The 15,838-nt window shown below is 56.2% G+C and overlaps 1 protein-coding gene across 3 annotated transcripts in view; it reads left to right on the top strand.

Annotated features, from left to right (window-relative positions):
* The window catches only part of FAM193A (family with sequence similarity 193 member A), a 149,326-nt gene that overhangs the window by 98,734 nt on the left and 34,754 nt on the right, over positions 1 to 15,838 (top strand). For all 3 annotated transcript variants that reach the window (XM_069594895.1, XM_069594894.1, XM_069594896.1), the window contains exons 7-12: positions 602 to 749; positions 7,830 to 7,907; positions 9,019 to 9,131; positions 9,203 to 9,445; positions 11,494 to 11,647; positions 11,764 to 11,943. In XM_069594895.1, coding sequence (XP_069450996.1) covers positions 602 to 749; positions 7,830 to 7,907; positions 9,019 to 9,131; positions 9,203 to 9,445; positions 11,494 to 11,647; positions 11,764 to 11,943 — 916 coding nt within the window. The remainder of the gene's footprint in view (positions 1 to 601; positions 750 to 7,829; positions 7,908 to 9,018; positions 9,132 to 9,202; positions 9,446 to 11,493; positions 11,648 to 11,763; positions 11,944 to 15,838) is intronic.

Raw genomic sequence — 15,838 nt, 5'->3', positions numbered from 1 at the left:
TTATTTTGGCTCAGATGTTGACATGTTCAGAGATTAGGAAAACCAACGGTTTCTAAAGACAGCCTGCCTTATGAGATGACCTGCCCCCCTCCCCCACGCTCCCAAGTGCCCTCTTCTTCAGAAATCCAGCTGTTTACCTGGGTGTCTGTGTTTTGCTTTCTGTTAATTCTCTCATTTGTCATTTTATGATCTTTGTTAACAAGATATGATAGAGAATAAATGAAACTGTAATTGTATTTTTTTGAATTGAATTTCCTGTTGTACTTAATGTGAAAGCCTGGCCCAAAGTTTGTATTTCTTATTAAATGTTGTGTGTTCTCTGAATGAGTGTATCTGAACGGGCAAGAATATACTCTACAAGCCCGCACGTCGTGAACTGCGTCTCTGGGCCTTAGTCTTTTTAGAGCAGCGTCCCTCACCGCTCATTTTTTTATCAGGATCTGTTTCTTGTCTGAGCTGCTGCTTTCGGCCAGACTCGGCTCTGGGCGCCTGGCCTATATCTTGCACATGCCCGGCAGCAGGCTTGGGGTGGTGCGGTGGGGGCCCCCGCTGCCTTGGGAGGGGAGGTGCCAACAGGGCGGTCACAGGCCTCTGTCCGCAGGCTGGGGACCACAACGCACGACGGCTGCTGCGAGGACACGTACAGCGCGCTGCTACAGCGGTTCCAGCGCTCCGAGGAGGAGCTGCGCGCCGTGGCCGCTGAGTGGCTGCAGTGCCAGAAGAGGATTGACGCCTACGTGGACGAGCAGGTGTGTGCCCGCGGATGCTGGGGTTGGAGGGCCGTGCCGGGGGCGGGAGGGGCGCCCAGCCACGCCCGCGGGCTCGGCCACTGCCCAGCCTCCGTGCCGCCTGTGGGGCCTCTGGGAGCTGTTCCGGCCCTCGCGAGCTGTTGGCTGACACTTCCCGTCCAGAGCCTGGGGGCACACGGCCCGAGGGACCCACAGCGCCCCTTGCCCACCCACGCTGCCGCGTCTGAACGGGAGCACAGGCCTGGGCCAGGCAGGCGGGTCCAGCGTGGGGAGGCGGGGCACGGGCTGTCCGGCAGCACGAATCGGCTGCCGCTGGAGTGGCCTGCCTGCCTCCCCTGGGCGGTGGGAGTGGGGAGGCGCTTGACACGGAGCTCTCCCGAGGGGACGGGGTGAGGGCTGAGGGAAGCTGCGAAGGAGCTCACGGCATACCTCTGAGGTCGTGGGGAGACGCGCCCTTGGTTCTGGCTGAAGACGTGCGCCGGGCCAGTGTCCGCCTCGGACCGCAAATGCCGCCCGGCCTTTGCTGTGGTCCTTGGTCTCAGCGCTGCCTCCTGAGCCAGGCGAGGGGTTGAGACACGGGAAGGGCCGGGCACGTTCCCGGGTCGCCATTTGTTCCAGCCTCTCCGTGTTCCGTGGAGTCCGAGGAGTCTCGCGGCCTCCTATTCACAGGGGCTGTCTCGTTTGGGACGTGGGAAAGTTCTCTCTGTCCTCCCCCGCGTGGTTGGGCTGTCCACCCGCCGGTTCTGCTGGTAGCCTTCCAGAGCTTGGCGCCGCTGAGCCAAGCTCGGCTGGGGCGTCTGGTCCTGTGCGGCCACACCCGGGCTCTGGGCAGCCCCTGCATCCCTGGCATGTGGCCTCGGCAGTTGCTCTGTGCTCGTCACACACTGCCCACTGTCCTGTGCTTCCCACAGAGGGCAGTGGGGGTTTGGGGTCTTCTTGACGTGACACTTGTTCTCCAGCTGTGCTTGTCGCTGACCCCTGGCTCCTCAGCTTCAGCCCCCATGGGGCGGGGCTGGCCCGCTTTGCCTGGCTGAGGTGCGTTTCACAGGTGCTGCTGCCCCCCACTGCCCTCTCAGGGCGGCCTTCATCCAGACCTCCAGCAGCTGAGTCAGGCCGAGGGGACGAGCACAGCCTGCCCCCTGCACACTCGCCACCTGCTCCGAGGATTCTGCTCTCTGGGCTGGGGGAGCGTGGGGTGTGGGGACCCACCATGCCTCTCGGCACCAGGGCTGCGAGCGAGTGCAGGGCTCAGCTGTCTGAGGCCAGGTTCCCCTCTCAGGTAGGGTCCCTCCTCAGGGTGCTCTGGACTCCAGAGCTGCATTTGGACACTCTGGAACCCCACAAGCCCTGGGGATGTTCCCCGAGAACCTTCTGGGTCCATGTGGACGGTAGGCTGCTGCAAGGGCAGCGGCACCCGTCCGTCCAGCACTGTGTGCTGTGGTCCTGGGCGCTGATGTTGTCGGCTCTGCCTCGGCTTCCCTCTCGGTCCTGTGAGAGTCTGCAGTCCTAACAGACCTGCAGGCAGAGACGCTGCCTCCTGGTAAATCCACCAGAGGGCCGGTCAGGGGCTGAAAGACTGGCGGCAGAAGTTCACAGGCTGTCACTGGGAAGCCTGTGCTGAGGACGGTTGTTGTCAGACTCCCGGAGTCTGGATGTGAGGGCTGCGGGATCTCCAGGGCAACTGCGACCAGGCCGCACCCCTGCAGGAGATGCAGGACAGCTGAGGACCCGGTGAGCCAACAGGGTGCACGACCTGGGTGAAATGGACAAACTCCAGAAACACGGGACCAGCGAGACTTAAATCATGAGGACGTGGAAAGACTCAATAAACCTATAAATCAGTAATCAAAAATCTCCCAACAAAATTTCAGGACCCAGAGGCTTCACAGGTGAATTCTAGCAAACATTTAAGAATTAATAGCCACCTTTCTCAGAGTTTTCCAGAAAACTAAAAGGGAGGAAACACTTCCTAACTCATTCTGAGGCCAGCATAAGTCTGATGCCAAAGACACTACAAGAAAACTACAGACCAAAACTATAGTTCTGTAATGAGTATCGATGCGGAAACCCTTAACAGGACACGCACAGGCAGTGCTCAGCATGTTTAAAAGTCTGTATGGGTGTGTCTTCCCTTTTCTCCTTTGCCTTTCACTTCTCTTCTTTTCACAGCTATTTGTAAGGCCTCCCCAGACAGCCATTTTGCTTTTTTGCATTTCTTTTTCTTGGGATTGGTCTCGATCCCTGTCTCCTGTACAGTGTCACGAACCTCCGTCCATAGTTCATCAAGTACTCTATCAGATCTAGGCCTTTAAATCTATTTTTCATTTCCACTGTATAATCATAATAGATTTGATTTAGGTCATACCTGAATGGTCTAGTGGTTTTCCCTACTTTCTTCAATTTAAGTCTGAATTTGGCAGTAAGGAGTTCATGATCTGAGCCACATTCAGCTCCTGGTCTTGTTTTTGCTGACTGTATAGGGCTTCTCCATCTTTGGCTGCAAAGAATATAATCAGTCTGATTTCGGTGTTGACCGTCTGGTGATGTCCATGTGTAGAGTCTTCTGGTGTTGTTGGAAGAGGGTGTTTGCTATGACCAAAATGGCTGTCTGGGGAGGCCTTACAAATAGCTGTGAAAAGAAGAGAAGTGAAAAGCAAAGGAGAAAAGGAAAGGTATACCCATTTGAATGCAGAGTTCCAAAGAATAGCAAGGAGAGATAAGAAAGCCTTCCTCAGTGATCAGTGCAAAGAAATAGAGGAAAACAAAAGAATGGGAAAACTAGAGGTCTCTTCAAGAAAATTGGAGATACCAAGGGAGCATTTCATACAAAGATAAGCTCAATAAAGGACAGAAATGGCATGGGCCTAACAGAAGCAGAAGATAGTAAGAAGAGATGGCAAGAATACACAGCAGGACTATAAAAAAAAGATCTTCACGACCCAGATGATCATGATGGCGTGATCACTCATCTAGAGCCAGACATCCTGGATTGCGAAGTCAGTGGGCCTTAGGAAGCATCACTACAAACAAAGCTAGTGGAGGTGATGGAATTCCAGCTGAGCTATTTCAAATCCTAGATGAGATGCTGTGAAAGTGCTACACTCAATATGTCAGCCAATTTGGAAAACTCAGCAGTGGCCACAGGATTAGAAAAGGTTAGTTTCTATTCCAATCCCAAAGAAAGGCAATGCCAAAGAATGTTCAAACTACTGCACAATTGCACTCATCTCACACGCTAGCAAAGTAATGTTCAAAATTATCCAAACCAGTCTTCAACAAGATGTGAACTGTGAACTTTTAGATGTCCAAGCTAGTTTTAGAAAAGGCAGAGGAACCAGAGATCAAATTCCCAACATCCCCTGGATCATCAAAAAAGCAAGAGTTCCAGAAAACCATCTATTTTTGCTTTATTGATTATGCCAAAGCCTTTGACTGTGTGGATTACAATAAACTGTGGAAAATTCTTAAAGAGATAGGAATACGAGACCACCTGACCTGCCTCTTGAGAAACCTGTATGCAGGTTAGGAAGCAATAGTTAGAATTGGACATGGAACAGCAGACTAGTTCCAAATAGATGCCATCCAGCCATCTCATCCTCTGTTGTTCCCTTCTCCTCCCGCCTTCAGTCTTTCCCAGCATCAGGGTCTTTTCAAATGAGTCAGCTCTTCGCATCAGGTGGCCAAAGTATTGGAGTTTCAGCTTTAGCATCAGTCCTTCCAATGAACACCCAGGACTGATCTCCAGGATAGACTGGTTGGTTCTCCTTGCAGTCCAAGGGACTTTCAAGAGTCTTCTCCAACACCACAGTTCCAAAGCATCAAATCTTTGGTGCTCAGCCTTCCTTATGGTCCAATTATCACATCCAGACATGACTACTGGAAAAACCATCGCTGTGACTAGATGGACCTTTGTTGGCAAAGTAATGTCTCTACTTTTTAATATGCTGTCTAGGTTGGTCATAGGTTTTCTTCTAAGGAGCAAGTGTCTTTTAATTTCATGGCTTCAGTCACTGGCCATAGTGATTTTTTGAGCCCCCCACAAAAATGAAATCTGTCACTGTTTCCACTTTTACCCCATGTATTTGCTATGAAGTGATGGAACCGGATGCCATGATCTTTGTTTTTTGATTGCTGAGTTTTAAGCCAGGGTTTTCACTCTCCTCTTTCACCTTCATCAAGAGGTGGTTTAGTTCCTCTTTACTTTCTGCTATTAAAGTGATGTTATTTGCATATCTGAGGTTATTGATGTTTCTCCAAGCAGTCTTGATTTGCTTCATCCAGCCCAGCATTTCGCATGATGTACTCGGCATATAAGTTCAATAAGTAGGGTGACAGTATACAGCTTTGACGTACTCCTTTCCCAGTTTTGAACCATTAAGCTGTTCCATGTCCAGTTCTGGTGTTCAGTTACATTCGGTTCAGTTCAGTTGCTCAGTCGTGTCCGACTCTTTGTGACCCCATGAATCGCAGCACGCCAGGCCTCCCTGTCCATCACCAACTCCCGGAGTTCACTCAGACTCACGTCCATCGAGTCCGTGATGTCATCCAGCCATCTCACCCTCGGTCGTCCCCTTCTCCTCCTGCCCCCAATCCCTCCCAGCATCAAAGTCTTTTCCAATGAGTCAACTCTTTGCATGAGGTGGCCAAAGTACTGGAGTTTCAGCTTTAGCATCATTCCCTCCAAAGAAATCCCAGGGCTGATCTCCTTCAGAATGGACTGGTTGGATCTCCTTGCAGTCCAAGGGACTCTCAAGAGTCTTCTCCAACACCACAGCTCAAAAGCATCAATTCTTCGGCGCTCAGCTTTCTTCACAGTCCAACTCTCACATCCATTCATGACCACAGGAAAAACCATTAGGCTTCCTAACTTTGAGATATTCTTGCATCCCTGTAATTAAATCCCGCTAGAGTATATACTATTGTGTAATCCATGATCAGGTATTTTGTTTAGGGTCTTTATTACTATAGCTGTCTTCTGAGGTATTACCGAGTTTTCATCTTTCAGGTCCTGTTTGTTTTGTGTAAAGGTTATGCTAATCTCATAGAATAAATGGGAAAACTTTCCTTTTTAAAAAGTTTTTCAGTTTTCAAGAATAGTTCAACTTTCCCATTCCGTGAAGGAAAAGGATAGACTGATAGATCCCGCCTGAAAGCTTTGGGACCTGGTTCATTGTTGCAGGGGGAGGAACAGGGACTCAATATTTTTTACTGCCTTTTCAATAAACACTGTGTTTATGAGCATTTTTGGGGATTTCTGCTTCTTAAGTGAGTTTTACAAATTGATATTTGTGTAGGAAATTATCCACATCCTTCAGATACAGGGGTGGGTGTAAGCTGTGCTCACAGGGCAGTTGACAGCAGTGGGGACTTGACGGCCCCAGGGCGGTTCATTCCCTCCCTCTGGCATCAGGCCGCAGAGAGAGCACTTAGGAGGCCAGGCTGGTGGCAGGCAGTGCTCCTGGCGCCCCAGCTGTGCCCACAGCCTCCCCCCAGCTCTGCCCATGGCCTCCCCTTCCAGCTGTGCCCACGGCCTCCCCTCCCAGCTGTGCCCACGGCCTCCCCTCCCAGCTGTGCCCACGGCCTCCCCTCCCAGCTGTGCCCACGGCCGCCCCCCAGGCTCTGCCCGTGGCCTCCCCCCCAGCCCCCGGCTCTGCCCACGGCCTCCCCCCGGCTCTGCCCATGGCCTCCCCTCCCAGCTGTGCCCACGGCCTCCCCTCCCAGCTGTGCCCACGGCCTCCCCTCCCAGCTGTGCCCACGGCCTCCCCCCAGGCTCTGCCCGCGGCCTCCCCCCCAGCCCCCGGCTCTGCCCGCGGCCTCCCCCCCAGCCCCCGGCTCTGCCCGCGGCCTCCCCCCGGCTCTGCCCTTGCACTGTAGCCGCCCTCACCCCCGCCCCAGCTGCCGGAAGAAGTCTGTATTGTTTGGACTGTTGGACAGTTCGTCGGCTCGACTTCTAGACCATACTGGCAGGGCCAGCGAGCTGCTGGTGAGACGCCTGTGTGCAGCTCTCCTTTCCATGAGAGGCGTCACGTGCTCGCTCGTCCTCCGGTTGCCGAGAAGCTGCTTCCTGTGTGTCTGTGTCCGTGCTCCCTCCCGCCGTGTCTGTGGCTCATTTCTTCCCTGGTTCAGCCTGGCAGGAAGTTCAGAGAACCAACTTTTGGGTTTACTGGTCACGTTTACTTCTGGGTTTTTCCAGTACTTTCAGCCTTTACCTCTTCTTCCTTACTAGTTGAAGTTTTGTATTAAGTTACGCTTGTTTCATTTGGAGGGTGTATTGGTCGTTTTTGTCTGACTTGAAGATGTGATCGGCTCTTCAGTAGGCAGTTGGGCAGCTGCCCTGTGTTGGCTGGAGGGGAGCCCCTGGGGGTGGTGTGTCCTTCCTTGTAGGACATGTGCCCCCCCGCCCCGCCCCCGTGTTCTAATCATTTGGAAGATGCGCGCCCCGTTCTGTCCTCTCGGCGGTTGTGTTTCAGCTTTTAATAACTTGTAAGGATGCGTCTATGTGATCATCACTCAGTCATCTCACAGCCGCCTCCTCCACGTACGTAGCTCAGTGCCTTGAGCCTGTTCGTAACTCCTGTTCCCCCAGGTTCTTACTTGTGGTCAAGTCTGCCTCCTCAGACCTGGCCACCCTTGAGGAGTCTGAGTCTGCGGTGCCGCCCTCGCGGCGGCCGAGCCTGCGGTGCCACTGTGCCAGCCGCGCTGACTCCTGTGGCGGTCACCGCCGTCCGGCTCCGGGACATGCTTGTCTTGGGCTGAGGCTCGTGGCCAGACAGCAGCCCTGGCACTCAGCGAGCGGGGACCGTCTCCTCCCCGGGTTGGCGGGCCTGTCTCTGATATCTCAGTTTCTCTTTTTGGTGTGAGTTTGTCTCTGTGTTTTCCGTGCACGACAACTGTGACGATTCTGCGCGAGCCGGTGTGGGCTGCTGAGGCAGAGAGCCCGTTGCCCTCTCTGTAGTGGGAGCGTCTCCTGTCTCCACATGCAGTCTCTGGCGCCATCTGAAAAGCCTCCCCTTGAAAGTGTCCTGGTAGCTCCTGCTGGTACTAAGACTCTGTTTTTGCGTTCCCGTGCGTCTCACGCAGATGACAGTGAAGACCAAGCAGCGCGTGCTGACGGAGGACTGGGAGCTCTTTAAGCAGAGGCGGCTCATTGAAGAGCAGGTGCGTGTGGGTGGGAGGGCGCTGCCGGAGTGAAGCTGCTTGCCGCAGAGTGAAGGGCTGCGGAGCCCACCTTGCGCGTCTTGCTCGGCAGACCTGTTTGCAGGCTGGTTCTCCTTTCCGCTCCTCCAGGGACACCCACGTTTATGGAGTGGCTCTCCCGGCCCATAGCCTCCCCGCGCCTCCACGGGCTCCTCCTGGGTGGGTGCTGTGTCTCCGGTTCCCCTCCAGGGGCGACGCACAGTGAGGCCCCAGGGCCGGGCCTGGTCCGTTCCTCATGTGCCGGGGCTGTGCTGTCTTTCGGCTGCTGCCTGCCTGGCTCACTCCTTCCTGCCACAGGCTCGCCCCGCCCTGCCCGCCACTTCAGCAGCGCTCCCAGGCCCGGCATGCGGGTCTCGGGGCATTGCCCGCTTGCCCCGGTGCCTGTGCCGGTGTCTGCTGGCTGCTCTTGCAGTGAGAGCCGTCGGCTCCGCTCCCCTCCCGCCTGTGGTCCCCTCTGGGCAGCGCGGGTAGACAGGGCACCTGCGCTCCGCGCACTCAGCGTGTGGCCCGCGTCTAGGAGTTGAGGCGCTGGCCCCTCGGTGGCCCCCGGGCCCGCCGCTCCTCCAGGTGCAGCTGGTGCGCCCTGCAGCGGCCTTGCCCCTCCTGCCGGCACCACACGTGCTGCCCGGCCCCTGCCATCCTGCCCCGTGGGAACAGTGTCTGCATAGCTGTGGGCTTGGACTACGGCTGCCCTGTGTGTGTGGGCACGGGGGCTCGGGGCCGCGCTCGGCGCTCCTGCTGGCCTGGGCACCCTGAGCCTGGATGGCGGCATCCACACTGCCTCCTGCATCCCACGGGAGGGCAAGGGCTGGGCGTCCCCCATGAGGGTGTCACGGGGTGTGTGCTGCTGAGGAGCCTGGTGGGCTCACCCCCTCGACCTCTGTCCAGGCTTCTCCCCGCCCGCGCCATGCACTGCTCGTCTGCCCCTCTTCCCAGCCCTGGCCCTCCTGAGGAAGCTGCAGGCAGCAGGTCTCTGAGTGGGACGTGCACAGAATCAGAATCACTGAAAAATACAGCCATGTCATGGGGCAAGTCTTGCAAAATTAACCTGTTGTCTCGTGGTTTTCTCCAGTTCACGAAAAAGAAAGCCGTCGCTGGCGAGAACAGCTTCACGGACACCATGCGGCACGCGCTGTCATCACGGCTGAGCGTGCCCGACTGCCCCAACTGCAACTACCGGCGGAGGTGAGCGCGCCTGGGACCCCTGGGTGCTGCTCTGCCCGCTGGCCCTGCGCTGACTCCCTCACTCCCTGCAGATGTGCTTGTGACGACTGCAGCCTCTCCCACATCCTCACCTGCGGCATCATGGACCCCCCGGTCACAGGCGACATCCACATTCACCAGCTGCCCCTCCCGGTGGATGCGGCTCCCGACTGCCTGTCCGAGATGCGGCCGCCCGGCGTGTCGTCAGCCAGCTCAGGGTCGGCGTCCAGCTCTCCCATCACCGCTCAGCAGCATCCCAGACTCATCCTCACAGACAGCGGCTCTGCACCAGCGTTGTAAGTCATGACTTTGTCCTGAGGCTTCAGAAACTTAACTCGTCTGATTCCTAGATGTGGACACAGTAATGTCTGCAGAAGCGTGGGCAGCTGTAAGGGAGCTCTTCCAGAGAAAGGGCCCCTCGTTGTTTTAAATCGCTTTTAACACGTGGACGCAGTAAGCCCGAGAATGGATGCTCTTTCGTGAGCTGCTGGATGCAGTGAGGGAGGCGCGCGTCGGTCTGCAGGGAGCACCTCCTGTGCTGGGCTGGCCCGTACCTGTCCGCCTCATCCTCATCCGGCATCCACGCTTGCTCTGTGTCCTGCTGAGAGCTTGGATGGTCACTTTAGCAAGCGACTGAGAGGTTCTGTCCATGTTCCCACATCAACTGCAAGACGTTTTGTGCAAGCAAGGGGTCACCAGTTCACAGGGTGGGAAGCAGGCCCCATCCGACTCCTGGATGGGCCATTCCCTTGGTGGGTGTTTATTTAAGAGATTAAACATACTCTCCGTGTGTCGTGGCGCCTGTGGGGGTCAGGAGCCTGGGGAAGGGATGGTTGCCCGGACCTTGCTGCCCGTGTTCCTCGGGATTTGGCCTCCCGACCTGAATTTCGTGTGGTGGCCCTGAGGCTCTCCTTTGGAGTCTCTCAGTTCTCAGCGTGGCTTTGATCTCGGGCGCTGAGCTCCGCGGCTGCTCTCACTGAGCCCTGTGCTCCCTCAGAGCCTGTGCAGGGCAGAGGGCCATCACAGCCAGGTGTGAGCCGACTCAGGACAGAGCGGCCGCGGCCAAGCGCTGGTCATCAGGGCAGAACCCAGGTTGGCAGAGTGCCGCCTGCTCCTGGGTCTTAGAGGCTGACACCAGCCGTGGGCGTCCACGCTGCGGGCGGGGCGGAGCTAGGACCCCGTGAGGCGCTGCGGGCACCTGGCCGCCTGCACCGTGGGGTCTGTGTCTTCCCAGCAGGCGCGGCCATCCCAGCACCCTCATGGCTCCTTGCCACGTGTGTCCTTCTCCTGCTGCCGCTCCAAGTGTGAGACGGACGCTCGGCGTTTCCGTGGCGGGGCCGCAGGGCTGCCTGGATGCCCAAGTCGCCGTGCCGCAGGCAGCGCGTGAGCCTGTTACTTTACTCGGCTCCCCCGGGGCGGTGTGGGTACCACCCAGGGCGGTGCCCATGTCCGCAGGTGCGGGGGCCCCAGAGCCGGGCCTTCCCGGCAGCTGGCCTGCCCATGCTTTATGTGGCAGCTTCAGGTGGCCGCGCACAATGGTCCTTTGACTCAGTTCTCCCAGAAGTGGGATGAAGCTGAGTCTGGCTGTTCTGGACCTCCTGCCCCGAAGCCCAAAGGGCTCCAGTTCTTAGGCTTTCCCTTCCGGAAGGTTGAAGCTCACGGTGGATGTGGGGGCGTGGTGGTGTAGGCCCATGGGGGTGGCGCTTGCTGTCAGGCCTTGAGCCACATACGCCGAGCTGGGAGCTCATGCCAGCTCTTCTCAGGCACTGGAAAGCCTTACGTGTGAAGCAGTCTCCACAGCCTTGAAGTTGTGTTACTTTTTTTTTGTAGATATGCAGTTTGCCTATCGCTTGGATGTCTTGCTAAAGCTGGTAACTGTGTTTGAATGGACTTGACTGCAGCTGGCCTTGTGGTGAAAAGTCAGTGTTTTGTCGTATTAGTGCCTTTAATGTTTTGTTCAGCTGATTATTGCTAAAATTTTGGTGCTTATAAAAACAAACACTGAAGACCTAAGGTTGGTTTCTGTACCCTTTTAATTATAATAAAAAATAGCATCTGCTTAAAAATGGCAGAACAGTTGTACAGCAGGGCACTTCAAGTTGACCTATTGAGATTTTGTGGTTTTCTTAATGTTTCTCCGTTCGGAGTTTTGTTTTCCATTCTTCTGGACAGAACAAGCGGCCCTCTTTGGGTATTTTCCTCCTGGTCCAGGTCACCGGGAGCCGCTGAGACGCGTGTGTGGGGCCCAGTGTCGTGCCCCTGTGCGCGAGTGCGGCTCTCCTGGGTGGGCAACGCGCTGTCCTCAGCAGGCACGGCCCCGCGGTGATGTCTCTGCACATCTCAGTTGCAGTGACGATGAGGACGTCGCCCCGCTGTCGGCCAAGTTTGCCGACATTTACCCCCTGAGTAACTACGAGGATGCCGAGGTGGTGGCCAGCATGAACGGCGTCCACGGAGAGCTGAATGGCGGTGGGGAGAACCTGGCCCTGAAGGACGAGGTACACGCCCAGCCTCCGCATCGCGACGAGGAGCCACCCCAGACGGTGTCCAGGCTCTGAGCGCTCTGTGTTATTAGGGTTTAAAAAGCATAAGTTACAAGCGACTGTCTTTAAAGTCCCCTCAGGTAAGCAGTACCAGCAGCAGTTCCTCGGAAGCTGACGACGAGGAGGCAGACGGCGAGAGTAGTGGGGAGCCCCCCGGAGCCCCGAAGGAGGACACAGCTCTAGGGAGCGGGAGCCCCAGGAAAGAGGAAAGTAAAGTGGACAGCCCGCCCCCATCTTACCCAGCTCAGCAGGTACGGCTTTATTTCCTTGAACTTGGCTTTTCCCAGGCTGTCGTCTCCGTGTCTGGTTTCTCTCAGCGTGAGTGCTGCTGAACACGAAAGTACGTCACTGTGAGAAACTAGTGAAGGTCAGGCTGGCGAGAGCCGAGGCCGCTCCACCAGACTGTCGGTTCTTCCTAGAGACTCTGGTTTCGTGATAGATGCTTAGGCAGTTCTTAAAGGCAGAACACGTGAAGGCCAAGGCTGATTAGAGCATTGTAATAGGCGGTGCGGTCGGCAGGAGAGGGGACGCTGGAAGGTGTGCCCTGGGACATCTGCCCCCACTTCCTCCCCTTGGCCTGGTCCAGGACCTGCTCACCCCCGCCCCCGGTCCCCCCCAACGCCTGCTCACCCCCAGCCCGTGATCACCCCCAGCCCCTGCTCACCCTGGCCCCGAGTCCCCCTGGCCCCTGCTCACCCCAGCCCCCGGTCCCCCCCCAGCCCCCGCGCACCCCCAGCCCCCCTCACCCCCAGCCTCCACACACCCCCAGACCCCACGCACCCCCAGCCCCCGCTCACCCCAGCTCCTGGCCCCCCCAGCCCCCCACTCACGCCAGCCCCTGGTCCCCCCAGCCCCTGCACACCCCCAGCCCCCGCTCACCCCCAGCCCCTGGTCCCCCCAGCCCCCACTCACCCCCAGCCCCCATGCACCCCCAGACGCCACGCACCCCCAGCCCCCGCTCACCCCAGCCCCCGGTCCCTCCAGCCCCCCGCTCACCCGAGACCCTGGTCCCCCCAGCCCCCGCTCACCCCAGCCCCCGCTCACCCTCACCCCCGCTCACCCCCAACCCCTGCTCACCCCTGGCCCCGAGTCCCCCTGGCCCCTCCTCACCCCCAGCCCCTGCTCACCCCTGGCCCCTGGTCCCCCCAGCTCCTGCTCACCCTGGCACCCGGTCCCCCTGGACCCTGCTCACGCTTGGCCCCTGCTCACCCCCGCCCCCAGTCCCCCCGGCCCCTGCGCATCCCCATCCCATGATCACCCCAGCCCTCACTCACCCTCAGCCCCCGCTCACCCCTGGCCCCTGCTCACCCCCCAACCCCTGCCCACCTCTGGCCCCTGCTCACCCCAGCCCCTGTGCACCCCCAGCCTGTGATCACCCCAGCCCCCGGTCCCCCCAGCCCCTGTGCACCTCCAGCTTGTGATCACCCCAGCCCCTGGTCCCCCCAACCCCTGATCCCCAGAACCAGATTTAGTTACTGTGTGTCCTTCCAGTGTTGATTTGTGCAGGTACAAACATTCTTCCCTACTGACGAGAAAGGCCTACCCTGACACACAGTGCCTCCGCCCCGCCCAGCAGCGTGTCCTGGCCACCTTGGTTGGAGCTCACTCCCCCGTGCCCTGCTGCCGGCCTCTCTGAGCCCCACTGTGGAGACGGATCCTAGGCGTGTTGTGTTTTGTTCTTAGTCCGCTGATGGACACTTGTGTTTGCCTCCCTTTCCTTTCCTATCGTAAACGCTCCAGTGAGTGACCTCACATGTCTTGACGTCTCAGTGCAGGTGGTTTTGTCCCCAGGAGGGTCTCTAGCAGCGGCTTTCCCCGGTTGGAGTGTGGTGGCCTCCCCTGCTGTCACGGGGGAGAGTTTTGAACTCTCGCCAATCTGATAGATGAGAAATGGTAACCCTGTGAGGTTTCAGTTTTTATTTCATTTTTTATGGGCAAAGTTAAGCTTTCTGTCATATATATTTAAGGGCTGTGTGGGCTGTTTCCTTTTCTATCTAGTGTTTGGGTTTAAGAGCTCTTTAAACAAGTCCTTTATCAAGTATGTGATCCACAAATATTTTCTTTTGGTCTGTGATACATCTATTAGTTTGGTTTTTTTTTACAGTGTTTTTGAAAAGCAAAAGTTACTGATTTTGATGCATTCCAGTTTATCAGCTTTTTCTTTTATAAATCATGCTTTTGATGGCATATCCAAAAAATTTACCTGATACAAAACTGTCTCGCTGTGGAAGGTTTGTAACTTTGGCTCTTGCTTGGGTCTGTGGTCCGGTCAGCTCAGTTTTGCAGAAGGTCTGCGGCAAGGGTCGTTTGGTACCCGCTGGCGCAGCGCCTGTGTCAGAAGGCCCGCGCTCCCTGCTGCATCGCGGGGCCGCTGGCTGCGCATCAGCCGACTGCAGCTGAGGGGCCGCGACCACGCTCGGCATCCTGCCCCAGCCTCCACGCCCCGGAAACCCGTGCTCTGCTCGACTGCTGCTGGATTATAGGTTTGCAAGTCAGGCAGGATCTGCCTTACTCTTGCTGGGCCTTTTTCAGAATTGTTGAAGCTGTTCAGAGTCCTCTGCATTTCCATATATGTTTTTTTCCAGGTGGGAAAGTGAAAGTGGCTCAGTTGTGTCCGACTCTTTGTGACCTCATGGACTGTACAGTCCAGAATACTGGAGTGGGGAGCCATTCCCTTCTCCGGGGGATCTTCCCAACCCAGGGATAGAATCCAGGTCTCTTGCACTGCGGGCAGATTCTGCACCAGCTGAGCCGCTAGGGACCCCTGGAATGTTGCTTTCTCGAATCGGTTTTTACTAGAGGACAGTTGCTTTGCACACGCTCTGTCTTGCTACTTTTGGGTGAGGGCCGCGCCTCGTGGCCTATAGGCGCTCAGCTCCCTGACCAGGTGTTGAACTCGGGCCGCGGCAGTGAGAGTGCTGAGTCCCAACCACTGGACCGCCGGGAAACTCCCCCCAAATGCATTTTAGGGACAACGTGGAGAAGGAAATGGCAACCCACTCCATATCCTTGCCTGGAAAATCCCATGGACAGAGTAGCCTGGTGGGCTTCAGTCCATGGAGTCGCAAAGAGTGGGTCACGACTGAGCAACTAACCCTAACACTGTTACCTTCTACGAAGACCTCCTTGGGCTGTAACGGGGCTGCATTGAATTCTTGAATGTTTGATAGACTTCATTACCAGAACCCTCTGGGCCTAATCTTTTATTTGTGGGATGATGAGGATCAATTTTGGGAAAACAGACCTATGGGCATTGCACATGCTATTTCTCTACATTTGTTTAGGTCATCTTTAATTTCTTTCTGCAGTTTTTAAAAGTTTCTAGTCTGTCTCTTAAGTCCGTTGGGCCTCTAGGTGTCTTTCGATTCTACGTAAAGGCATTTTCCGCTTTGGGTCCCCTCTCTTCATCCGTTCACCTGGCCACGCTGGGTGTGGTGGCGGCACAGGGTCGCCCATCTTCCTGGCGGCGTGCAGTCTCCGCTTGCAGCGTGAGAGCTCTCAGCTGCGGCGTGTGAGAGCTGGTCCCCTGACCAGGGCTGGACCTCGGGGGGCCCCTGCATTGGGAGCACGAAGTCTTAGCTACCAGACCCCCAGGGAAGCCCTTGTTTCGATTTTCAGTTGGTTGTTGGTAACATTTAGAAACACAGTCGGTTCTTAGGTATGGATTTTGGATTCTGCAGCTTTGCTAATAAACTTTTTCTTCTAGAGTGGTTGAGGTTTTGTGGGTTTGTTTGGGGTTTTTTTGGTAGATTACTTTGGGTTTCATACATACAAAATCTTGTTGTCTGTGAGTGGCCTGGATTCTTTTCATTTCCTACTCTGGCTTTACTGAGCTAGCTGGAGCCTCTAGGACAGCGCTGACTAGGAGTGGCGCCAGCAGACGCCTTTGCCTGTTCCCAGTCGTGGGGGGACAGCGTCGACTCTTCAACTGGTAAAATGTGGTGCTAGCTGTCGGTTTTTCTTAGATGTCCTTTGTCAAGCTAAGGAAATTCTGTCCTACTCCTAGGGTTGTTTGGGTTTGTTTTTTTTTAGAATTTTTTTTAGAATTTTATTGTGAATATTCATTGGGTTTTTAAGAAGCCTTTTTTTTCTGCATCTCTTGAGATGTCCTTGTGATTTTCATCCTTTGTTCTGTTACCAAGGTGT

This window comes from Ovis canadensis, chromosome 6 (genome assembly GCF_042477335.2).
Source record: "Ovis canadensis isolate MfBH-ARS-UI-01 breed Bighorn chromosome 6, ARS-UI_OviCan_v2, whole genome shotgun sequence".
In the NCBI taxonomy this organism is placed as follows: Eukaryota; Metazoa; Chordata; class Mammalia; order Artiodactyla; family Bovidae; genus Ovis; species Ovis canadensis.
This window is presented reverse-complemented; position numbering and strand designations above follow the sequence as displayed.